Source organism: Trichogramma pretiosum, unplaced genomic scaffold, assembly GCF_000599845.2.
Source record: "Trichogramma pretiosum strain Unisexual culture from Peru unplaced genomic scaffold, Tpre_2.0 scaffold22, whole genome shotgun sequence".
Lineage (NCBI taxonomy): Eukaryota > Metazoa > Arthropoda > Insecta > Hymenoptera > Trichogrammatidae > Trichogramma > Trichogramma pretiosum.
In genome coordinates this window covers 894,757-921,896 of record NW_019640932.1, presented here as the reverse complement: position 1 = coordinate 921,896, position 27,140 = coordinate 894,757, and the positions used below count along the sequence as shown (strand labels likewise).

Sequence of the window (27,140 nt, the reverse complement as noted above, 5' to 3'; positions counted from 1 at the left end):
TCCGTGTAATTGGTATAAAAAATGTATTCATTTTCAGCGACATCCAAAGTATTTGTAATTATGTTACTAAATTAGATTTTATGCGTTTACAAGTTTTTGTTTATGGTTAAAATCGCTCATTCATGGATTACAAAATTATCTAATAATTCATTAATTCTACAATTTATTTGTTATTATCAACTTACATTTAAATGTAATATATGTATTTCTAAATAATAAAAAACTTACGATTATACTTTAATTTATTTCAATATATACACATTTTACGAATTAGAATTAATTTATACCGTTTTTTTCTCGCAGTACTGACAATTCTGAAATCTAAAATAATAACCTCGGCATTATTAAAAACCTCACTCGTAAAGTACTCAAATTTCTATGATTTCAAGTGTTGCAAAGTGACAACTCTAAAATTGCGTTATCTATACGTACTATACAAAATTATTAGTTATCGAAGTTACATTAATAAATATTCTAAAAGTACATCAGCTTATGATTATCAGTCGTTGTTACAGTAATCGTGAAATTCATTTATTTAAAAATGGTAAAAATTTAACTGGACCAAATCGATTGATTATCCAACATGATTCATTAATCATAATTATCGTAAGCATCAATCAATTGTAGCTTTAAGTAAGAGTTGAGATACTTTTTTAAATAAATTTATCTACCCTTTTAGTTTCCATGATCATAATTTTTTCTTACTTGACCAAGATACTTTGCAAAGCCCTCACTTGCATGTTTCAAAACTGTAAGGGTAAGCCTCACTTTAGTTTCTATAATTTTCTTGGCAAAATCGAAAATGCTAAAATTTTCTATAACTGATGGTTTCGTAGAAGTGTCTTTGAAATCATCCCAATCAAACGATGTATCATTCGAATCGAAAAGATCAGTATTTTTCATTGTTGTCGTAGTTTTTGTATTCAGCGAATCTACAGCTTCAGTAGAGTCTTTCTTGATATCAATGGATACGTTGGGCCCTTGAGTTGAAGTCATCACTGCTTCTGACCTGTAAAAATCATTCAATAGTTGAATAAAACAATGCCCATCTCTTGGATAAAATAAAAGTAAAAATCACTGCCTTACTTGTGAGTGCTTGTGTTAAGTACACTAATACTAGAAGACGTTGAAGATTTACTATTTTCATCTGCGTGCGGTACATTATTTTTAGTATGTTGTTCGTGATTCATCGTTGTCATTTTTGTTGGTTCCTTCTTGTCATATTTTTTCATTGGATGGTCCTTATTTCCTGGTAAAGCTTCGTCAATAATATCTAAAATTTCATTGCTGAGATCTTTTTCTTGTTCTTCCTCTTGTTTTTCTTTCGCTATTTCACTTTTCGTGGGTATCATCTGAATTACCGAGTCAGTATCTGCGGACATGGATCTTTTCACACGAAGTGACCTAGGTTTCGCTGATTGAACTCTTGAAGTTCCTTCGATGATTGGTCCGAAGGACCTTGGACCATGTTCAATAGCAACAGCATCGGGAGATATTTCCATATCATCATATAATAGTCGAGACGGATCTTCTCTTGATTGAGAAATCAATGCTGCTGGATTTCCTAAGGGTTCTGCAGTCGTGGCTGAGCTTGGCATGTTATCGCTGGAAAAACTTTTTTCTGTAGCAAATTGTAGATTGTGATTCAGCTTATCGTTGGTAGAGAATAATTCGGAAACTTTTTCGCTTTCATACTCTTTAGGAATGTTACCAACAACGAATTGACGATTGTTACCAACTGTCATTTTGCTCATTGCCGGCACGAATTCGGCTTCACTGTTTTGCCTCTGACGTTCATAATAATTTGGCGTCGTTTGCACATCGGGGTATTTGAATTCATTATTTCTGTAATTGACATCGTAAGCTGTCGTTTCAACAGGTCGATAGATTACGCGATTTGCTGACTTGGTGACACTTGGGTATCTGGTAGTTGTTTCGATACCTGAGTATCGATAATAATTCTGACTCTTTTCACTTGTTGTAGGGTACTTTTTATCATTGTGCTGGTTAGGAGTCATTCCCGAATAAACTTTAGACAGTACTTCCTCTTCGCTCAAACCATAATTTCCACCATATTCGTCCAAGTTGTATTTATAGTTTGGTTCTACCTCATAATTTCTTCTGGAAATCACACTACCGAATGGATATAAGAAGTAAGAAGCCAAACCAAGACCTAATCCAACCAACGACATCACACCTACGCTAGGCATGACTTCGCGGCTAAGGAAATTGTAAATTTGAGTGCCGAATGGCTTTTGGACCTGTGTATTAGGAGTCGTCTTTTTCTTTTTGGGCGGAATTTTCGATTCAGGTTCGATCTTTGATTCTTGAATACCAGCTAATTCGAGAGCATTGGTTACCAAGGTATCAAATGTAGCATCTTCTTCATCCGATGAGTCCGTTGGCGTGGCTGCTGTAGTCGTAGAAGTTGTCGACTGCTTACGACGACGATTTTTATTTTTCTTGCGTTTGTTTGTGCCACGGGGTTTTTTCGTAGTTGTAGTAGGAGTAGTCACAGTAATAGTTGTAGGTGAAGATGGTCGTTCACTTGCCGCTAATTCAACGTTCGAAGTTACTTTGACCACTGAAGATGGACTATCTGTAACTTGCTGAATCTTATCTTTTTTCTCCGAATTCGCCTCTCCGATTTTTTCGATCGTCAATACAGGTGGATTCACTTGAATAGGTTGAATTTCAATTTTGGTCGTATCAGATATTATCGGCTTCTTAACTTGAACTTTCATGAAATTATTCACTTGCGTAGGACTAGGAATTTTGTTTTCATTTTTCTCTGCGTTGGTGAAATTTGATTTTAAAAGGATCGAACTATAAGGCTTCATGTTGGTTGGAGTAGAAGATGTCAAAGCAGGAGTTGCTGGAGTTGTTTTTTGACCGTCTGTCATCAAAGAGGCTTTAATTTTCGTGACAAAGTGAGGTTTGTCGGTACTTTCATTTCGATTTAGAGACAATGTTGTTGGTCTTAAAGTTACTTTTTCAATTCTGGATGTGCTGGTAACTGATTCATTTTTATGCAAACTTGGACGTCTCGTGGGAGTGACTTTTACTCTATTCGTGCCACTCTTTTGTGGTTTGTTACCAGGATTTTTCGACGAATTTTTTACTTTTTGAGTGGCATTATTTTTTGGTTTTTTAGTAGTTGTAGAAGGAGCTGTTTTTGTAGTTGCAGGTTCCTGGGTTGTGAGCTGCTCTTGAGTAGTGTCTGTAAAACCTGCATCGGTGAATTTTTCCTCTGTTGTCACGAACGCTGGAGTAGTTGAACTCATCTTAAAAGTACTGCCTGTAAACTTGGTTACTTTTTTTGTTGTTGTTACAGGTTCAGTAGATTTATGAGACAACGTAGTTGCAGACGTTTCAGTCTTTTTTGGCTTAGCAGTTGTGGTAGTCAGCTTCACTGTATTTTGCAACAATTTTGTAGTAGTCGACGTCACATACGAATCTGAATCTGAGCCTGCTTTTATTTCTGTAACAACTTTTTCTTCAGTTGCTGTTGATTGAGGATATAAATGGATCCACGTAGATAGCATACCAGTGGTAGTTTTGGGAGGAGGAGTCGCAGTTGCCATTTCCCGTTCGATTTCTTCTTCAGTCATTGCCATCGCATGTCCTGGGTTCGTCACTTCAAAATGTCCAAATTTAGAATTCACGGGAATTCCAAACTTCATTCGAGTGGGGCTTTCTTTGCCGTCGTTATGACTTTCTGGACTTGCATCTGAGAGTAGAGTTGAAACATGAACAACCTGAATTGGTGTATCCATAGTCTCGATCTTGTCATCGGGCATACTAATGATCTCTTCGCGAGTCGATGTGCTATTTAGTAGTTGCGTGGCAACTGTTCGTAATGATTGATCCATACTTTGGATATCCTTCAACTCTCGAGATTGCTTTTGCCTGTAATAAAAATTGTATATCAAAAATACTATAATTGTTGCGTAATTTATGAGATTTCAATAAAAATAAAAAAAAAATGTTTAATTGGATGGAAAATCATTATGGGATGAAAAAATGAACGAACTCTGATTATTTTCACAGAGATTGTGCATTTATTATAAAATACATTCGATGAAAATACACTTTAGATTTTTTCCAAAGTATACAAAATTAAAACCTTTACTGAAGTATGAAATTGAATATAATACTCACGTACCTATGAAAGTTTGGTTCATACATCGTTTCTATATTTAATAAAATTATTCCTCGATCACGTACAACATTTACTAGAATTAATTATGTGTATTTTCTATTTTATAGTATAAGCTGCTAGCTAACGTACATAAACTTAAGAATAATCATAAATCGTAATTTATAGTAGAAAATGAAGCTAATGATTACAAATTATCTAAAAAAGTAAAAACGTAATTCTCAAAATTAATTATTAAAAAACGTGTATTAACCAAACATTCATACATTTTTTTGTCCGTTTCGATCATCAAGACAACTTCTGGATTTTGAAGTAGACTGAGTAAACCGGAAATAGCATAAATAATTTTTATATTATAAAATTCATAACATATTTTGTTAGATTAGTCCCTTCAATGTTCATTGTCTGGTTTATCAATATTAGTCATTTATACGTATACATTTTTACATTATACTTTCACGAAAAATGTTTATACATCCTATACATTTATGTAAATCATGAGATAATAATACAAATGAGTGAACACAGTATTTATTCTACATTATAATGATTAATTAAGAAGACCTGAAATTAAAATATTAGTAATGAAAGAGCTAGCCACCATGCCATAGGCGTGACGCATCAGTTTTTGTTTGAATTCCATTTTTGAAAGTAACATACTGCAACTGTAAATTACTGTAAAAAATATTCGTGACATTGATATCCTCTTTTAAAAAATGGACAAAAGCCAACTTACAATGTTTATGATACATTGAAAATTATTTTCATATGACCGAGATCAAATTTGTGTACATGGATACAATTCTAAATCAGTAAATAGTAAACCGTCGTAAGCAAACTTCTAGTATTAATTCGACAACTTTTAAATCGTTTTGATTGCAATTGCTCTTTCCAAGGTAAGGAATTGCTCATGACTGGGATGCAAAATATTTTCTTAAGGAAACTGAGGAAAACATATTCCTTAATAATATTGAATTCATCTTTTGATTTTTCTCTTCCTCCTTCGACCCTTCCATTCATTCAAATGTCTGTACTTGAGAATAGAACTTTGTACAATGTTTCTTAAACCAAAATCAAACCCTATATTTGAGTTCACGTTCCCCCCTCCCCTCCATGACCTAGCTATGTCAAAACTACTTGGAAAAGCCCACGGGAAAAGAAAAGCTGCAACACCAACAACGCCTGCTGCAAAAGCCATAAATGGTGCTACAGCCATACCGAATATACCGTAGTTGATGGGATTAAGAACCGAGAAGTATGAATATACTGATGACATTGAATCTAACAAGCCTGCGGGGGATAAGGCATCTAATATTTCTTCTTCAAAATCATCTTCATCGTCACCCCCACCTCCGGCTAGAGCTGTCAATTCACTTTGGCTACCACCCGATCCTCCCAACAAATTACCCGTACCCCCTGGGAGATTGGGAAGATTAGGAAGACTTGGTAAATTGGGAATACTGGGTAGAGAAAGTCCAGAGGTGCCACTATTTAAAGATTCAGCCGTTCCAACATCATTAGCTGCTGTATCTGGAGCTGTAAACATACCAGATGCAGCATCAGCTGAAGCTGCAGTTGCTGTAGGAATATTAGTAGCTCCACCGGCATTATTGGCTGGAGCTGTACCCGTAATATCATTCGTAGCTTCATTAGGATCAGTTAAAGGCGATCCATCTGCATTAGTACCCGCGGAATCTAAGCCTTCTGAAAGTGCTTCATCTTGAGCCTCTCCAATTGATTGGCTGGGTTTATTCCCGCCTATATTGATTTGTGTATTTTGAAATAGTTCGAGTGTAGATATAATTGGTGAATTGCTATTGGATTCTGACCCCGCAGGTCTATCCGATAATGCCTGACCTCCTGGATTTTTGTCAGTACTGTAATAATCATTAATTTGTCCCTGTGGTGGATAAGACGTTGGTCCAGTTTGATAACTAGATTGATAGGTGGAAGGATAGGTAGCCGTAGTAGAATCACTCGAACTCACAGAGTTAGGATCTTTTTGGGCAGATTGTCCACTAGAGCCAGGTTTAACAATGTTCGTATTTAAAACGTGAGAATTAATTACAATATTAAGGTCGCTACACCCTTCTTTACTCTCGATAGTATTATTAATTTGAGTCAGAGAATTGATCATGATAGTTGGACAATCATCGACAATTCCTAGAAGATCTGATGGCAATGTTTGATGTTGCGTTGTTTGATTTGATTTGTTTTCAAAAAACATGATATTAACCTTTTGAGGTTTGTTTACTCCAGTTTTTGTTTTATTGTACGATTCTTTAATGAATTTCATGGGAATAGCAAATGTCATATTATTAGGATTTTTTTTAATAGGATTGAGTATCTGAATGACTGTATTTTGTTTGATTTCAGAGGACGTTTGAATATTTGGATGTCTACTTTTTCCGAGATCTTCTAGGAGATTATCGATTTGAATTTTTGAATCAACGTCAATGGAATTATCTTCTGACGTTGATGAAACAATAGGGGTTTCAATACTTTGCGCTTGGATTGTTGTAGTATCCGGTGGGATCGTAGTAGTTTGCTTGACATTTAGCTCAGCTAATTTGTCATTAAATAAATGATTTTTGTCGTTATCAATATCCTCCTCAAAAGACGTATATTTTTCGTAATTCAAAAGATCGTGAACATTTTGCAAAGCTTCGTTCGGCCAACTATTGGCATAAATTTCTTCGCTCGGTAGCTTAGATTTAAAAGTTGTCGAATTTCTGCGGCTATTTGGTCCAGTTTTTAAAAGAGTCGGTACAAGCCTAACAAGAGTCCTTGATGCTAGCATCTTCCGTTGATCACGACTGGGCACATTCGAGGTGACAGTATTGTGCGATATGGTAACAGGGATAGGTTTTGGAGTTGATGTCCGGTTAGAAACAACTTTTTTATCTACTCGAGTAGGTACACTTTGAAAATTCATGTAATTTTTACGAGTAATAGTCGATGGCAAAGATCGCGGTATCATATCGTTGTATGCGATAAATTGTTTATCAACGCGATCCTCTGCTTCTTTAGCAATATTTATTTTTCGAGGAAGAGACACTGGAATGGGAAACGTCGAAAATGAATGAGAAGGATTATTGTTATCACTCGATTTCTGCAGTCGAGGAGCAGATTTGATAATTGCTTTATTTGATCGCGCTGTAGGAATGCTCAGAGGATTGTGATTGTTACTTCTGCCATTGGACTGATTTTTTATAGGTATTGACCCAGTCGATTTTACGGAGGACATAGCACCAAGGGGCAAATACTGTCGTTTACTTTCGCTCTCGAATCTCAAACGTGGAAAGACCGTGTGTCCATGCCACCTAGACGATTGGCTAGGATTGTTAGTAGTATTGATACTGTTATTGCGTCTCCAACTGGATGACATAGATGTCTTTCGTCTTGAGATATACCTGCTATCTAGACTTCCGACGGCGATTGGCGCCTGGGCAATTCGCGCATAGCCGCTGTCAAGCGTCGCTGAGCCTGCAGTCATATAAACGAAACGAGAGTTAGATTCATTTTCAATTGCGTAACGGCATTTGCGCCGCGCATTATGAGGCGGCGAGCGGCTTTACATACGCACATGCACACATGCCAAATGCCATATATGACTACCCGATATGCACGCATTGGTTTTACATAAGTAGCTTAACGGTATCGGCATACTTTGGTTTATTAATGTTGGCAATGGCATATTACGTGTGTATAAAGCCGCTCGGACCAATTGAAAGTCATAAATTCGACTCACCAGGTTCGCTAGGCCTTCCTTCCCCCGTGCTCGCGATGGCGAGCAGGGCCACCACAGTTACAAGCCTGAACCGCATTTTTACACTGCAACCAAAAAAAGAATACAATTAGTTCAATGAAAATCGAGTCATTTCGTAAGCGTATCAAATAATTATATGTATATAAATGTTGTCGGTTGAAGTTGCGCATGGGCTGAGAGCTAACGCTACGCGTTTGTCGTGACAACGAAAGCGCATTCAATTGTGTCATAATAACGTAATTTCCATTGACCCAATGACTTTCAATGAAAAATTTCACCGGCAGATCCAGAAAGTCGCACTCGTCATTGTCCCGAAAGCGATGATAACTCGAGCTCGGGGCCAAGCCGCTGCACACGCTGCATTCTCGCGCGCAAATTATAATCCTCGAACACGCCCCTGAGCTATTAAGCTCTCAAGGCGAGACGCGTTTGTATGTATGCTAAACTAGAACTCGCAGGATGCGACCACTACCGTTACAGAAAATGTATATATGCATGTAGAGGCAAGAATCGCACGTGTCTGCTGCACAGCTGGTGTGTATGTACTATGTATGTGTGTGTGTGGCTCGTTTGAGAAAAAAAGCAACGGTAAAAAGGCGTGCGAGGAAATGTGCACTTTTAGTATGAGGCGCGATGGTGGACGCCCGTGTATGTATACAATCCGAGATGCCGATTCTGATTAGATCCAGATTCGTATTCAACTAGATGAGTTGAGCATGTTTGTTGATTGAGTGCTGAGTTGGCAACAATTCCATTATCATGCGAATTGTGACTTTCCCTTTCTTCGTTTACTTAATAATTTTTATCAAGATTCACTTGACGTTTGATTAATTTGAACAAATAACTTGATGTGTGTATTTGAAGCAGTCCTTTTGTAAAGTATAACACTATTGCATTTCATTGTATTCAGTTATCGTCATTGAAATCTTGAATGGAAATCGTTAAAATTTTTAATTTACTAATGAAATGCTCAATTTCATCACGTCAGCGACATCTTCTTCAGGGTTAACCGAAAAATCTTGAGCAATTCGCATTCGACGAGCATCGATATTATACCTTCTATATACCATCATCCATACTAAGTAGCCGATTCACTTCGTACAAAATCGTGCACGAGTGAATTGAGTTTTGAAAAATAATATTTCTTTTAGTTTTTCTTAACTTGATGTCTTTTAAAAAATTAAAGATTTACGATTCATTCATAAATGCTAGAAAAGTGAGAAGCTACTTAAAATAAATAGCAGAAGTACTTAAACTAGAAGAACTTTCTGTAATTTCGCAAATTAAAGAGGTTTTATTTGGTACCGGCTAACCGACAACTGATTTGAAAAATTTATAAAAATAGTCTGCCACCAATGAGAATAAATACTTTTACTACCGTAAAATTAATTTTGGGTCACGGTGAATCTTCCAGAAACCGCTGGTAAAAGTTAAATTCTTTAATACCAAAATGAAACAAAATAGTCGCTCTTGGCCGGCAAATTGAATCGAGCACAAAATATTTCATTTTTAAAAATATCCGATAAATATCCAAGACTAATCTTGCATCCCATTTTCCGTGTATTTATAAAGCACATTCATCTAAATTAAAGAACTAAAAATCTCGAATCTATGTTCATAATTTATGAGCTCATTGTTTTGCTACCACAGTTTATATGCTAAAAGTGTACTTAATTGAATGTAGAAATATTATCTTTATGGGGCTCAATAGCTGAATTCGAATTAAAAATAATTGCGCTACAACCTAAGCTGACCATAAACAGTCTATCAGATTATGTATTACTGGTAATTAATAAATATTTATAGTATGTGATAAGTGCCGCTTCAACCTTATCCTCACACCATGCAAATTGTACAGTATAGTCTGATTGAAGCCGTTCATACTCTGTTAATTCGTGAAATGCTTCGCACCAATTTGGCGTATCGGTTCGTGGACTTTGACGAGGTCGCGATTCTTTACCGATTGGCGAATTTTTCGAAATTTTTCTTTCCTCCCTTCGAGCGTATTAAAATCGAAATTTCAAATAAAATAAAAATGTCTAATGATATTTGGGAAAGTTGAAAACTGCTTCAGGCTCGGATCGCAATGATAAAAATCACGGTTCGGTAATGGTATGTTAATTATAGGCGGTAGGCGAGCACACACGCGTGGCAGAAGCTAGTATGTGTCGGAACGATGTTGTATGTGTGTTTGTGCATTATGCACAAACATAATACTTTGTTCTTTTTTCCGGTACAAAACCAGACGTATGTACGAATGCGGCTATCGTTGCCAGCGCAGGTGGAACAAATTCATTTTGCTCGGCCCGTAATACATAAAAGCGCCTACATGGTCGCAATGGACGTTTCATTGTTCGTAGCGATACATGATCGCTTGGTATGCGTACGTCAAAGGAATGTAGCTTCATTTAGTTCTATGACTTTCGAGAAATTAATTCATGGATGGACGGCAAACGTAAGGAAAATGGATCGCGAAAATTTTGAACTGCGATTCCTAATGTTTCTTTTCAGTAAACTTGTATCGATGCAATCTTGATATCTAAGTGAAGCCAAGTTAAAATTTAAAAATAATAGCGTGAAAACAGCAGAGCAACCGTATGATGATTACAAGTGTGAAAAAAAGAGAGAAAGGTCGGTATCGAGGTCGAGATGCATCCAACACAGCAGAGATCCGCGATCGAACAGACCAAATGTTTTTTGCAATCGTATGCTCACCGCTTGAATTTACATCCTTATAAAGCTTAATTCAAGAGTTAGTCTACATTTTCTACACTTTCCGATGTATTTAGAAGAAAAAACAATTACATTTTACCCTGCATGTTTACATGAATCTATAATTAACCGTTACTGTTAACATTGATTCGAAATACATGTGTTTACTCGTAAGGCATGAATACGAGAGCATACCGATCTTTTATCACATTGCAATCGAATGTTCTCAAAGCATGCGGCGTTCGATTTTTTAGTCTTATAGAGTTAACTTGGTAGCTATAAATGAATCGAGTATTCGACTAACCTTCAACAAAACAGAACATTCGCCTCCTAAAATACACTCCCGACACGAAATTTACAATTAGAACAAAACAAAAAAAAATAAGATTAACTCGATCGAACTTGTACACTTGCGCAAAATTACCGCGATTGAAAATTAAAAACACTGAGAACTCGAATAGAAAAAAGAACTTTCCGGTCACTGAAAAAGCGTGAAAAAAATCGGCGAATCGACGAAAAGTCAGTCCGGTTCTTGCGCCTCTTTTGTGCATATACACAAGGCGTATCGAAGCTTACGGCTCACTGAGTCGGTCGGTCGCGTGCTCGCAGCTACTACTCTGTGTCGACTTCTTGGTGTCTTTATACGTGTATATGTATATGTATGTGAGAGAGAGAGAGAGACTCTTCGCTGAAGGTATACAGAAAGAAGGACCCGTTAGTCCGCGGCGGCACGAGCAGGCGTGTTGTTTCTTGGCTATACACGTATATATCTGTGTGTGTATGTGTGTGTACGTGTGCAAGTGAGTGAGTGAGTACGTACATACACGAACTCAACAAACGAGTTGAATAACCTTATGGGCCTCTCTCTCGGAGAGCAGAGCGCGCCTCTACATAATATACTCCCTCTCGATCATCTTTGGACGAGGCCTTTCTTCGCGCTCGGTATTTCCCCGAGATTCGTGGGCTCGTGCGCGAGTATCTATGTATGTGGGCCACGAGAGGCGTATATTTTTTTTACCCGGCCGATATGACATAAAACGTTTATATTCGCGCTCGAGCATTAGAAATTAGAAAAAGAGGCGCGAGGGGGGAAGGTTAGTGGCCTTGGCATTGCTACGAGCCGAGAAGGTCGTGCCGTTTTATACAGTATATACGAGTAAGTGTGTGTGCGCGAGTATGAGCGCGGGGTGCGGTGACTTCGATGCTTGACGATGATGGGATTACCGGTACTTTGCGGATATACGCCGCGTATACGTTGCGCGCGCGCTCCGTGTATAAGTACGCGGGCAGAGGCTGTATAGCTGCTATACACGAGCGGACGATCGCTATGCTTACGCGCGCGTGTTTGCCGATCGGTTGCCTCTCATTTATTTTTATACCCGTAGAAATCCGTTGTTTCGAGGTATCACACAAATTTCACCGTCCGCTCAAATCGAAATTTTCTATTACCTCGTGGCGCACGTGTACTATATCCAGCATATAATACGTACGTCACACGCCGCGGCATTAGTCACATCAGTTCTTCGAGCAGCCCATTTATTATTTATACCGCGTTTGCCCTATAACATATTTTCTATTGTCTTGCTTATTTTGTAACAATCTTCTCTCTTTCTCTCTCTCTCTCTGCTGCCATGTGGCCGAGGAGTGAATAATGTTGCTGTTAAAAATAACTGTTTTCCCCTTTCGTCGACTTTATGGAATGCAGTTCCTCCCGATCGTATTTTGCAGTCACGTATGAAAAATAAGCCGATGCTACTCGAATTTCAGCGAACTTTCGAGAAATGATTGACAGGGGATGTTCCGTCACTTGTTTCAATCGTTATCACGTTGCATCGAGAAAATAGATATTTTTTTTTACTAACTTATAAACCGTTCCGTTAAGCACCTATTTATTTATATCGTTACATGTGCACGTGAACCTACTTACAATCGTTCGTAGCCAGAAGCAAATTGGCCCAATGCCCTAGAGTCAATCTAAACTACCATGTTGCAAATTGCACTCGCTAACGCAGACCTTCTCTACCTGGCGAAACCCTTAACACGCGAGAGCAAATAATTTGCAGTCACGATCGCAGCCACTCGATGCGCTGCTGCCGCAGACGTTTTTAACGAAAGCCATCTGAAACTAATAAAATATCTACCGCATGTTAACATGTGCCCGTTCCCTTCGGAAATCACAATCGAGCGAAAATTCTCAGGCATTTAATCGTGACTCGTATTTTCATGCGATCGATATATGCGTGCACAAGATCCAGCTGTAGTGGTTTCTTTTTTCATCGTCGCTTACGAGTTCTCGAATCTTATTAAATTCTCAAGCTGATTACAATGGTGGGGTTGAATTTGCCGGAATCTATCGCGAAACAGAATGAAAAGGTAACGATTTTGGTCTTTGGTTTAGTGAATTTTGAGATAATAACCGATATATTCTGCCGACATCATCATTGTCTGCGGCGAAAGCTATTGCTCGACAAAAGCCTAATAGCGTGAGTATGTGCAAAAAAAAACAGAGCAAAATTTTCATCTTATATAAAGTTTGTGGATGTCTCAAACTCGAGTCTAACTGTATAAGCCGCCACAAAAAACCGGTTCAATCGTCGCCGCGTTATATTGCTTTCAAAAGTAAAGATGTGATTGCGCAAGCTAACCGACCAACCTCAATTGCCGAAAACTCGCCTCGATATCCAAAATTTTGGTGAGTAACTTGATATCTAATCGTTCACCATGCAGCCTCGAATCGGTGATTCTACTACCTAAAGAGAAAATATCGTAAACATTTTATCATACTTGGAGGGAGTTAAATATAATGAAAAAACTAGGTCATTCTGATTTAATTAACGACATGCAAGCTATCATATCGGCAATCTCTATAGAATGTATTGATTTTGCCGCTTACATCAGTTCGCCAACTGAATCCGTGATTTAATACTTTTCTTGTGCCCCGCGTTTTCAATAAGCACTCTGACAAAAAACCATCTTGGCAATTTGAATGAGTTTCCGGTATGTAAGAAAAGTTGTACCTGTATTCACTAATTACATTGGAGAACTTTTTTGGTTAAAATACAAGCAGTCTCATGAAAATATTCGTAGCAATTTATATGGAACAAAAAAAAACATTGACCATTTTTAACCCTCGTAATGAAGGATAGTATAATGACGCGGATTGTTCCATACATGTAAACTTGAGGCACGATGTAGGCGCAGAGGCTGCCCCGGTTTAAGCTGCAAGCTGACGAGTTGAATACTCGTTTCATCAATGATGAAAAGTCAATTGAAAGCTTCAAGACTCCTTTTCACTTATGATGCACGAAGATTGTATTTAGCTGAATTGAGGAAGCTGTGTACTATCGATCATATTTCTACTTGCATGAAACTTGAACAGTACTCTGCAAGAAACTTACAAGCTAAATACTTATTACATCGAAATACATCCATAGGTGCATTAAAATATCCTATTAATTACCGAGCGAACGCGAAGCGAGCAGCAGCTATATACTTAAATATATTACTCTAGAGTTTTATCAAATGTTTAAATGGATCACGGGTAATGGACAAAGCCTCTTCTCATCTCGTCCTGAAAAAATACCTCTGAGAAAACAAAGGCCTAGATCGTAGGTGAATAAATAAGCTAGCGCCAACATTTACCTTGCAAAGTTTAATAATACTTTTATATACACATTCACAGCGAGGCGCGCATAAATTTACCGCACAATTTCGTGTGCCTGTGCGTATCCACCTCCTCTTCGGGGCATCGTGATGTTTTCGCGCTCCGACTTCCTAGATCGCACAAAAGTAGATCGTGCGGCCATTGTTGTTTTAAACTACAGCAGCGGCTGCTGCAGGACAAGACAGGACAGGTCCGCGAATTATGTTGTCCCTCGCGTGTATTATATCGTGTGTCGCCCCGAGAAACGCAGCTCGCAAAGTGTATCAATGGAATCTTACATCTAGATTATCTCGCACAGAATAGAACGAGAAACTTGGGGTAGAAGGTCAATACCGAGCATTGTTCGTGCTCGTGCATAAATAATATTTTGATTTATCGGCCAGGAGGGATAATAAACAGGGAGAGAAGTAAGAGGAAACTGGAGCGTTATAATTCATGTAAAATTTTATCGAAACTCTTTCAACTGGCCTGTTTAAATCGAGCTATGGAAAAAAAGCACACGATGCAGGTCGGAAAAAGTAAAAGGTGCGAGAATAAAGGGATACTTCGATTTGAGCCTTCTCACGGGATTGCAATTTTTGCGCGCAAAGTGAGAAGCGCTGCCGAAGCTACAACACACCCGGTCTCGCCTTATTTATGATCGTAATAAGGCAATGTAGCAGCCACACCATACAATAATACTATTATATGGAGCACAACGCCTCGTTATAATAACTTCATTTTAATCCTAATTCGTTGAAATACGCGCCTCGGTCTCGGCACATTTTATCCTATGCACATTATGCACATTTTTGAACGATAAAAATGTACAGTTAGAAAAGCTTCAGCAAGAGTAAAGTTGAAAATATATGTGCTGCTCGCTCAGATAATTTTAGAATTTAGAATAATAGAACAAATAAACATTAACAAGCTGCTCGTCTAATTGTTAAATAGTATACGATTTGCAATAAGTATGTATACGATATCATTTGAAGCTCTTTTCTTCGAAGTTAATGAGTAAGGAGAAATGTACTGTTTTAATTGTACGCATGCATGCCGTTTTACAGCAGCACCGACCCCGCGACACACCCTCAATGCGACAATAAAATGTTCGAATTAAGTCGCGTTCAAGCTAATTTAATAATAAAACTTGACCGATCGCGTGAACAACCTTCGCGTTCGCCATAAACAGAAATTAACATGCGTAGCCGCAATACAATGTTGTATGTATCAAGCAAAGTGTGTAATCAAGAATTTTTTTGTTTCTGCGTCTGCTCTACTTGATCAGTGGGCAATGTTCGCGTGTTCCAATGAAGAGGTCTCCCCGTGTCTGTTGAACAATGCTCGAAAAAACGTTCGCAACCCATTTTCGAGCTCGAAAAATCGTTACGTTTTTCACCGATTCGCCCTTGATTACCAGCTATACTTGATACTTAATAGACCCTCGAAACGATCTATTGTAAATCATTTATTGGTATTTTCCACAGGAATAAAAGCTCCGAGTAAGAGATCGGTAGCCGATAAAGACGATTTCCCCTTACTTTCAGATGCTATCGCATCAACGCTTTCACGATGATACATTTTGCGCGCTGGTATATATGCAATAATAATACACTTTATGACTGGCGTAGCCGGAGGCGGCGCACTCGCTGACATTAGCGGCGACGGACGCATCTACGAGCTTCGAACGTAATCGACTGTTTCCTCCGGAACGCGAAAAATCCTCCGGCCGCGTATTCGTACGTACGGACGTTCGCGCGCAAATCACAGACATTATAAGCGCGTTTGATGTAGCGATAAGTACTATTTTGAATAAACGGCGCAAAGCAGTCTACATAGTGTATGTAACGCACGACGCCAGCTGCGCCGAGAGAGACATCGATAATGATCGTCTCTTACTCTATTTTCTAAACACGCGAGATAACACGCATACACCTCGCCATATAAATAAGGTCACAGGTACAAATCTATTAGGCTATCTCGAGTTTTGCTCCTGCTGCATATATGTACGGGGATTAGTTCTTATTAAAGCGAGCTGATTTTTTTTTACCGGACCTATCTCATTTGCTCGTATCGCGCATTGATAGGGACTTTGCGACGTCACGATGTGGAGCACTAATTTTTCTTCTTCGTTACGACAATTTTCAATTAGTGTAGCTGCTGCTAGATGAATATACGAAAATCTGATAGTCGTGCGTTCGCGTTATTGAAAGCTCGCACAATGAACTAATTATAACGGATATTTATGTGAATCATACGTGAAATACTGTTACTTAATAATAAATAAAGCACGACAAGCAATGTGCGCTACTGATGATGAAAAATTATATTCTAATAATGGTCAGATCGGGTAAAAATTGCCGCTGCAGTCCATATTATCTATACATGTGTAAGTGCACGAGGCGCACTCGACGGCACGTGTAATTTACTGTACGTCCAAGCGTTTATTATTAAAAAAATCATAAGTTGCGACGATTTACGGCGGTTTAGATATTATTCATGTGCTTGAACGATGAGATAAATTTAGCGTCGCCAACACTTTTATTTGAAAAAATTAAGTCATAAAAACAGGTGGACCGTTAAAACCTGTTTCGAATCAAATTTCGTGCGTAAATACGTATTCTCGTCCTAACCGGTACGATCGTCATTGGCGATTGCCGTATCGTCTTGCACCGAACTCGTTAAGTGTCATCTTGGCTGATAAACACGTTTGTAAGAAAAAGAAGGAAACATCGAAGCAATAACTTGACATAATTTGTGCGATTATCGCACTGAAAAAAAGGACGAGACTTTTGCAGACCGAGCTTTGAAACAATCTCCATTCTAACTTCTCAATTAAAATAAACAGGTGCGCTTATACGTGTTTGCACATCATTTCCGGTGAAGTGACTTGTATAAACTGTGCAACAACGTAGACTGGAACAGAAAACGAGGTTTTCTAGATGTATATGCTTAAAGCATGGTATTTTTCTCCCGCAATTTTCGTGAGAGAGACACACTGTGCACCGAATCGCATGGCAGCTACGCACAGACTCGCGTGCCTTACTAAAACGATCTGCAAGCTCATTTAAATATATAAGCCGCTAGCGAGTGAAACAAAATGAATAACTACGTCTGGCCGTTTTTTTTCGTTCCTTGCAGTATACGTGCTTTGAATCGTTGGCTTAATTAGATTGATCGCCGCGTAAGAATGAGCATCCTTTCTAATTACTCGAGGGCGGGCCTCAAGACTTACACTACTACTCTGATTTCATCGCTGCATACACACCGAGAACGATTGCAATTCTAATGAAGTAACAATGTTGAAAAAAATGTCCAACTCAAAAATCCGATGATTCATGTCGCATTAGGAGCGCGCACACGCGTGCGAGCGCAGAGACGCGAGAATAATTTATCACGGGCGCGATAATTCAGCGCGCGGCGCTGTCTGAATATATAAATTTACCGAGCAAGTCGAGATGGATGCTGATGATTCGAAAAGGAAACGCTTATTATAATCGAGTGGGTCTCGCGATTTCTCCGATCGCGCGCGCCCTTTGCAGCCTTGTTTATACGAATGTGTAAGTAAAGATATTTCAGACCTCCAGAGACATTAGTTATATCTTCTTCGAGATAAATATGAGAACCAGGAGGAAAGTGGATGCAATTACTTTTTTCTTTTTATCGCCGTGCGTATTTCCGCGCCCGCATTAAAAAAAAAGACAAGTTTGCACTCCAATTATTCTAAAATTATAAGGCCATTTTTTACACGTTTACACGTATGCTACAGGCGCAAACTGTGAAACAATAAAATGTTTTTAACAGAATTCAGGCTCATTCGGTAGGTAATTAGATGAGATGCAAATGGCCTGAACTCGTGCTGTTTGGCTTTAAATGAATCAAATTTGCATCGCATTATCATAGAGATTTCGCGTTTGTTTTTAGATTTTCATAAAACCCCCGTGCACAGATTCGTAATGAATTTTATACATATTCTCTAATTAAATGTATATTTGTTAATTAGAGAAAAATGATGAATTATAAGAAAAAGTACTGCACAATATAACAAGCATTTTAATTACCACTTTTTCATGTTTCATTATAAGCAAAAGAAATATACATTTTATTCAGGTATGATTTTACAAGATTTACGAAATAATTAAAATTCATTAAAAAAAAACTACATGCTGAATAAAACTAACACTCGAGCGAGCGCGAGTGCACGACATTAATGATGAAAATAAACAGGCTCGTTTCTTATTGTCACATGATATCCCCGTGCAATCAGAAGGTAATTTATAAAAATTCAGGCTGGAGCACGTATACGCGGGGTAAGATGTGTATATATGTGTGTATGTATGTGTAGGTATATATAAGAGCATACGAATTAAATTTCAAATCTAACTTGTAACGGTGCATCGCACGCGCGCGAGCAGCAACAACACAAACAATAGTTTTCTCTTCTGAGCGTACGTTCGGTGATCTTAAATCTCTTTTGGCTTCTCGGAGCAGTGTACCTGGTATACGTTCGGCATTACAAGGACTATGTGTAAAGAGAGGAAAAAAGGGAGAGGGAGAGTAAGATAATAATAGAATGAATTATAAACGAACTCGAAATGCATCTGACTGTATGGACTGAAGAGTGGCGTGGATGCAAAATGAACGATGAAAGCCGAGAGTATCGGATATTTCTATATAACGCGCGCAATAAGACACGCGGATACGTACTACACGCAACTCGATAAATCCTCGACGCGCAGTTATTTTCCCTTCACGATCAATCCGTATGTTAAATGCCACGAAAGCCCGCGAGGCCAAGTCCGAATGTCGCGCGGAGAATAATTAAGCACCGTGTGTGCATGTGCGCGCGCGATCGAGGGGGGGAAAAAGGTTGAATGCAGAACAGATTGAACGGTCATTAAATGCAAAGCACTGCGCTGCTCTCTTTTATTATTAGTGTAACACGGCAACTTGTTTCATTCATCTTGGCTCGTACACGTGTATCGAAATCGTTTTGAATATAAATCACGCGCTGCATCAGAGCTCAAGAAGAGCAAGTATCAAGAAGTGCGCTAGCACCTAGCCAGCAAACTAGGGAGCCATGTTCAAATTTCGGAATAATAAATATTAGGAATTATTGATGTTCGGAGTGTGTAAAATTCGGAATGTTTGAAAATCGGAATATTGAAAACAGAACATGAAAAATTTGGAACAACAAAATATCGGAATGAAAAAATTTCGGGAAAATTTAATTTTATAGTCTAAATTTTCCACTAAAAATTTTGTGGATTACCAATTGTAATTTTTCCAAAATTTTGTTTATCCGAAATTTTTATGTTCTGTTTTCAAACATTCCGAATATTCATAATTCCTAATATTTATCATTCCGAAATGTGAACATGGCTCCTTGGGTTACGTAGGTTCCTTAGGTTACTCGGCCAAAAATGCTCCCTTCAACGAGTCAAGTCAAACTAACATTTCCACATCATTTCCGGAAATGAAAATTTGTTATAGTCTCCCATTGATTAGTTGAGTTACTTGGGGTTACTTGGGTTACTTGTGTTATCTGGGTTACTTGGGTTATCTGGGTTACTTGGGTTACTTGGGTTACTTGGGTTACTTGGGTTACTTGGGTTACTTGGGTTACTTGGGTTACTTGTGTTATCTGGGTTACTTGGGTTACTTGGGTTACTTGGGTTACTTGGGTTACTTGGGTTACTTGGGTTACTTGGGTTACTTGGGTTACTTGGGTTACTTGGGTTACTTGGGTTACTTGGGTTACTTGGGTTACTTGGGTTACTTGGGTTACTTGGGTTACTTGGGTTACTTGGGTTACTTGGGTTACTTGGGTTACTTGGGTTACTTGGGTTACTTGGGTTACTTGGGTTACTTGGGTTACTTGGGTTACTTGGGTTACTTGGGTTACTTGGGTTACTTGGGTTACTTGGGTTACTTGGGTTACTTGGGTTACTTGGGTTACTTGGGTTACTTGGGTTACTTGGGTTACTTGGGTTACTTGGGTTACTTGGGTTACTTGGGTTACTTGGGTTACTTGGGTTACTTGGGTTACTTGGGTTACTTGGGTTACTTGGGTTACTTGGGTTACTTGGGTTACTTGGGTTACTTGGGTTACTTGGGTTACTTGGGTTACTTGGGTTACTTGGGTTACTTGGGTTACTTGGGTTACTTGGGTTACTTGGGTTACTTGGGTTACTTGGGTTACTTGGGTTACTTGGGTTACTTGGGTTACTTGGGTTACTTGGGTTACTTGGGTTATCTGGGTTACTTGGGTTACTTGGGTTATCTGGGTTACTTGGGTTATCTGGGTTACTTGGGTCACTTGGGTTATCTGGGTTACTTGGGTTATCTGGGTTACTTGGGTCACTTGGGTTACTTGGGTTATCTGGGTTATCTGGGTTACTTGGGTTACTTGGGTTATCTGGGTTACTTGGGTTATCTGGGTTACTTCGGTTCTGGGTTACTTGGGTTACTTGGGTTACTTGGGTTATCTGGGTTACTTGTGTTATCTGGGTTACTTTGGCTACTTGGGTTATCTGGGTTACTTGGGTTACTTGGGTTATCTGGGTTACTTGGGTTATCTGGGTTATCTGGGTTACTTGGGTTATCTGGGTTACTTGGGTTATCTGGGTTACTTGGGTCACTTGGGTTACTTGGGTTATCTGGGTTACTTGGGTTACTTGGGTTATCTGGGCTACTTGGGTTATCTGGGTTACTTGTGTTATCTGGGTTACTTGGGTTATCTAGGTTACTTGGGTTATATTGGTTATTTGGGTCATCTGGGTTACTTCGGTTACTTGGGTTACTTGGCCGAAAATACTCCCTTTAATATGTACAAATTAAACTAACAATGCTTTTTTTGCGTTCAAAGAAATGTGATTCATGTCTTTCCTCGACCTCAACGGGTTTATGTTTTTTTTCACTCTCGATGCACCCTGTTAATTTACTTATGATAAATTAATAAACCAGATTCTATCTCGCGTTGGCGAGATGGCGGATATATTCAGACTGGTGGTACTTGACTTGGGTTATCTGTTTCAAATAGTAGTTCTCTCTGTGCTGGGCCAACTTATCATTAATTCCAGCTCCGAATTATTCGAAGTTGCGTAAGTAAAATATTTTTTCTCGTGATTAAAATTTGTGAATCTTTTAAAATGATTTATTATTTTCAAGAACTGCAACCGAATGGTACAATTTACCTTAAAAGTCTAAAAAATTCCTCCTGTTTTTCATGACGAGGACCATCAATCCTAGTTACTACACTGCTGGTGGATTATATGTTATGAACTTTGAAAACTTTGCTGCTGTTAGTTTGATTCATTTATTTTATGGTGTATACAAGATATATTCAAATAGTTACATAATTTACATCAATGAGTTATTTTCAGATAATGAAGCCATATCCTATATCACCTTCGTATTATCGTTTCGTTGAGCTGGGATTAGAGTATGTGAACCATAACATTCGTGTATAATTTAACCTGGTAAAATTTTAATATTTTACTATTTAAAAATATTTCCTTTCTAGATCACTCTTGTGCAGTTTTGTGAAAAATACATATTTTTAAGACAATATTTATTTATGTATTTATTTAAATTAAGTTATTTCAATGTGCTATGCTATATTCTAATAATGTTCGCGCGAGACCGATGGGGCCACAAGGAATCGCGCCCTCGCACGTGTTTTTCGCCGTTGTGAATATCAGTATAAATCGAAGGTCGGCCATGAGCGCACGTGTGCATCGCTACTTTTATCTCTACGCGAGTTCCTTATATATTATTATTTTTCCTATAAAATTAAATTACCACTGCCGGGAAGGCATCATTATTTACTTAGCGCATTAGTGCGATGTCGTTTATTAAACTATAGGAGTTTACAGTAAAAGCTCGTCGACCTGCTTTAGTGCATGTGCTTATTTTGGACGTCTTCGAAAGGGATAATATTTTCCAACTTCTGCAAAGGTAGAGGATAGGCATTATTTTAGTTTGGTTAACTCGACAAATAAAATAAATCAGTTATGTGCATGTAAATGAGTCTAAAAGGGGAATATTATGGTACACAGTTGTATCATTGATAATTTTGGTCAAATTATGCAACAAAGAGATAAGACAAAACAAAAAGAACCGAAAGGCGGTAGCGATGCCTGTAAAAATAAAAAAACGAGCCGAACCCATGTGCGTTAGTAATATACATCGAAAGCAACCTGCATACCGATACAATTATAAGACTTTCCCTTATCAAATCGACGCTGAGGCCTCTCTCGCAACCCACAAACGCTAAAATTTAAAGCTTACTACACCGCAATGGAGTTTTATACGCCGTACACACACAGATCTGTCCGCATACGTCAACAATGAAGCTTGTAGCAACGGTATTACAAGTCCGAATGTTTTAGCTCATCCGTGCTTTTACGCACGAGCGTTATAAGTTTCGTCCTGTCGGGCACGTGTATAATATATATTTACATTTACACGATGTTGCTCATCTCGTCGTTTTAGGTCAAAAATTACACATGCACGCTCGGACGATATAGTTGAATAATTGTTCGTGCCGCGTACGGCTTGTAACGCATGATCCAGGCGTTATTTTTTTGTACGTTAGCGCAGTATTACCTTCCACGCAACGCAGGCACATATAACGATAAAATCACGACTGCGCACTGGGACCGAGAGACGCGCAAGCATTATATCTTGACAAATTGTATCGCGCGTTTCTTGCGCTGCTTACGGTGCTAGACGAGAGAGCCCTATAATTTAAACTGAATTAAGGGTAATTTCATATAATTGAGAATATAAATACGAGATTACGTGCGAGTATATTTTCACGCAGTCTTGTATGCTAGCTCGTATAGGAATCACGTTGCTCCAAAACCGACTGCCTAATAGTTGTAATCGAAAATGTAGTTGAGTCCTACATATAGCGCCTGGCTAGAGTCGCTTAATACTTTATGAAAAGGCTTCAACGCGTCTCTCCCTCTCTCTGGTGAGCGGGTGCGGAGGAGTCGACTACATGCTCCAGCGAGATCGCGCTTTGATAGATTCGTAATAAGCAATTTATTCCGATGCTTATCTCGCTTGTCGAGACATCATCAGCGAGCATCATCGCCGTGATCATACAGTGTCGACAGACTTTAATGAATTCATAACTCGCGTGCCATCTATATTACGTTGCAGTGCGGAGTCGTCCCCGCAACGTTATGATCGTTATCCGATCGGCAATAAAATCGGAAGCTGTGGCTACATACGGCTGCGTATAATACACCTATCGTGCGTATCGATCGCGACAATTATACATGCATGACTCTAACGCGTGTTGAGATCGATTCGACGCGCACGATGATAGCTTGGCACTCGCCGAGAGAGAGAGAGACGATATCGCGTTTATATACATATTATACTTCTGCGCTCAGAATGGAATACCTATATAAAAGCTGCGTGCTCCTGCTCGCATCGCTGCTGCCAAGTGTTGTAGGCGTAACGGAGCCATATACATATACGTGCCAAGCGCTTGCCTGCCCGGCCATACCATATATATAAAGTGTATTCTCTGGCGCGCAGGAGCTGCATAGTAGCTACGTAGCAGTTATCCTACATGCGGCCTTCGGAACGAAAACAGCACCGCGATAATACCGCTAAACATGGCGTGTACACTCGTTAGTCGGGCGCGTGTAATACATGGCGCATACACGCATCGAGCCAGCAACATATAATAATATAAACAACGCGATCTTCGCCGCCGCGCACTCCCGAAAATTTGTGTGAAACACCTCGAGAGGCGCGCGCCCTAATAGCGATTACGATGCCAGATTAAACTTTCGTGCCGAATCGGGTGCGCGCAAGCGCTAAGTAGCATTATATAGCAGCAGTAGCTGCAGTTCGCGCTCCGCACGATCGTCTCTCTTTCTCCCTCTCTTTCGAGTGCGGCTCATTTCGCGCCGTTTTGCGGGATCTTTTCCCATAGGTAGCTCGTATTATATAGCACTTCCTAGCCTATACTGTATATACTGCAGCTAGCTTCGACAAAGTTGCGGAAAAATATTCCAGGTACATGTGTGTGTGTGTGTGTGTGTGTGTGTGTGTGTGTGTGCGTCGGAACACGCGCTTTTCTCGAACCAACGGGTTTGCCACGAATCGCGTGAAAAGAAAGAGAAAATAAAAGCACTTCTCACTCGAACGAGAACAATGCTGGCGAAAAAAGCCTCTCAATAGAGTACGCGCTGCCAAGGACGACAATGTGCGCCGCGACGACGACTTATTCCCATGCACTTTGCGGGACGCGAGTCGACGCTTGCTCGAGCGAAAAGTCTCGTATAATGTAAGCTTTTCGCTCTTTCGACCCACCTATCTGCGAATAATTTTTCGAGATCGATAAGCGCTAAAAATACGAGGTTTCAAGTTCAAGGTTTTCTATTTTTTGCAGCGGCGAGCAAATCGTGTCAGCTGAGCGAGTCGGTTCTCTCTCTCTGGATGCATGCATATAATATATACCGGTTTCGCGGAAAATTCACCGGCAGCGGCGCGCGATTATTTGCAAATGTGCACTCGTGAAAAGGCAAACACACGGCTCGCGCGCAGAGTCCGAGCGCGTATATATGTACTGGCTGCGGTACAGGCCGATGCGCAGTGAGATTAATATTAGTCTGGTCTAGCACGTGGTCACGATGTTTCAACGCGCATCGTACAAAGGTATATAATATATCCGCGTATAACCTCGTTGAGCCAGCAGATATTCAATCAAACGTTCGCACAGGCTACAGCCCTGCCGTGTAGTAGGAGTGACAAGTCAGCTCTATAACCCATTTTCTTCCTTTATACGTATTATAATGTATGCGCGATGACATTCGGCTTTCCACCTTCAATTTATCAACATCCAATACGCAGGCCCATATGATTTATAATTAACTATGGGTACACGCGCACGTTGCGTTATCATAAACATTTACTCTGCTATATGCGTTATAGCTCGGCGAGGTATAGGTAAAATGACCGACGAAGCTGTGGTACATCGTCGGAAAAATATTAATGGAAAACAAATTTTTATCCGAGATAAGAGAGAGAGAGAGAGAGAGAGAGAAAAGCTCACGCGAATCCGCCTGCCACACGACACGATACTTCGTAGCCGCACGCCACGGATTGATTAAAAACGATAACGCGGAAATTGATACCTTGGTGAATCCTCAAAACCTCGTTCGGAAATAGCCATACATCGAGAGATTAAATCGAGCAAAAACTATTAAATAGATGTATGTGTAGGTCTATACGACTCATGCGCGAAAATAATTCGTATCGCGGTGGCACGCACAGCCGACGCGATATTATATACTTAGGTATTTACAGTTTTTCAACGAAATCAAACACTATCGGCGTCAAGGCGTCTCCGTATCTTTAATGGGATCTTTTCGCGTGTTTGATAAATCCGCAGACGCGGGCATTTTCTCGTAAAATGCGCGCACTCACGAGCCTGTGTACGAGAAGAAGAAGAAAAAAACAAGCCGAGCAATCCGTAGCGCAGTTCATTCAACAGTTATCTCGTCTATCAAGTCTGCTAATTAAAACTACATATATTATACGCGCGTTGCCAAGAAACAAATACATAGCAGCGGAGCTCGACACGAAAGCTCGCGATCGTACCTTTCCCTGCTCGCTAGATCATTAAAGTCGAATCAGCATCGATTATTAGCCCTAATAAACCTCGAGCGAGGCCCGCGGGAGATCGCCACGGGAAACCGTATAATACATATAAAGTGCGGGAAGAAAAATGCAGGCGCGAGTCCGTACGCGGTTGCAGTACATAAACACGACTCCTTTCGAAGAAAAAGAGAGAGACTTTGATTAATAGGGGCGTTTGATGATGATTACCGATGCGCGCCGCGAACTCGCGCACGGACAGAAGGCGTTTTCTCGCTACATTATCGTTATAAAGTCATCGAGAACTCGCGAGCCATGAATTTCAGCGCCTGTGTCAAAGGATTCGCTCGTTTGAGTAGAGCGTTGCATATACAGTACCGCATCGTCATCATCATCATGCCGCGCTGCACGTGCTCGCTCCATTGAAAAGCGGACGGGGCGCCGTTTAATCTCCTATACCCATATACATGTATCCTGCTTATAATGTATGTAAATAACTCGATAATACCTGATTACATTGTCTTTCTTGCTCGGCTCCCTATTCGCTTCGTAGACCAAAGCGTGTAATGGAAATTGCTTCTATATGGCGCGGACGAGATGCTAGACAGACGTTTCAATTAAAATTGAGAAAAGTTGCCGAGTCTGCGCCTTGTGTGCGGGGCTTTCAGTTATCGTGAAATGGCAACAACCAACTGACGACTACAAGAATGACATAAAACTTTGCTTCTCCGACGGGGAATCCTTTTAATCTTTAAACGAATGTACATGTGTAATTATGATATTCGAGAGTAATTGTCTCCTTTCACAAGCTTATGCCGTTTGTAAACATTTGCGAATGAAATATAAATGATAAAAAAATAACAAAAATGACACACAAACACACGTGAGCGATTGACCTAGACATGAGCCCATAAACTTCCGACGAGAATCGCAGATTGTTAGCTCTCGTTGGCTCATGGCACATGGCAAGAGATACGGCGCCCGTCCGTAAAAATATTCTGCCTCATAATTGTCCGCGCGTAATCACCGTGAAATTTAAGGATGAACGAACATCTGTCGACAAGTACATTGTAGGTAAACTACCGTACGGATTTTAATAACCGTCATACATGCCGCGCAAGAGAGTAGCTTGTTTTCCTTTCGCGCGCGCCGCAGCAGCGGCGGCAGTAGTTTATCCACGCGGTCAGTCGAGTCGACGCGCTTCGAGAGACGCAAAATTTCCGCTGAGCTTG

General features: G+C 39.6%; 1 protein-coding gene across 3 annotated transcripts in view; it reads right to left on the bottom strand.

Annotated features, from left to right (window-relative positions):
• Positions 1-294: 294 nt before the first annotated feature.
• Positions 295-27,140, bottom strand: part of LOC106648736 — a 29,216-nt gene continuing 2,370 nt past the window's right edge. The window contains exons 1-5 of one of the 3 annotated variants that reach the window (XM_023457755.1): positions 10,945-11,207; positions 7,911-7,993; positions 7,573-7,645; positions 1,087-3,909; positions 295-1,009 (exon numbers count right to left, since the gene is read on the bottom strand). In XM_023457755.1, coding sequence (XP_023313523.1) covers positions 676-1,009; positions 1,087-3,909; positions 7,573-7,645; positions 7,911-7,986 — 3,306 coding nt within the window. In that variant the 5' untranslated portion in view covers positions 7,987-7,993; positions 10,945-11,207 and the 3' untranslated portion in view covers positions 295-675. Of the gene's footprint in view, positions 1,010-1,086; positions 3,910-5,193; positions 5,510-5,566; positions 7,229-7,572; positions 7,646-7,910; positions 7,994-10,944; positions 11,208-27,140 lie in introns of those variants that run through there. The other 2 variants (XM_023457756.1, XM_023457754.1) reach the window with 2 other exon arrangements.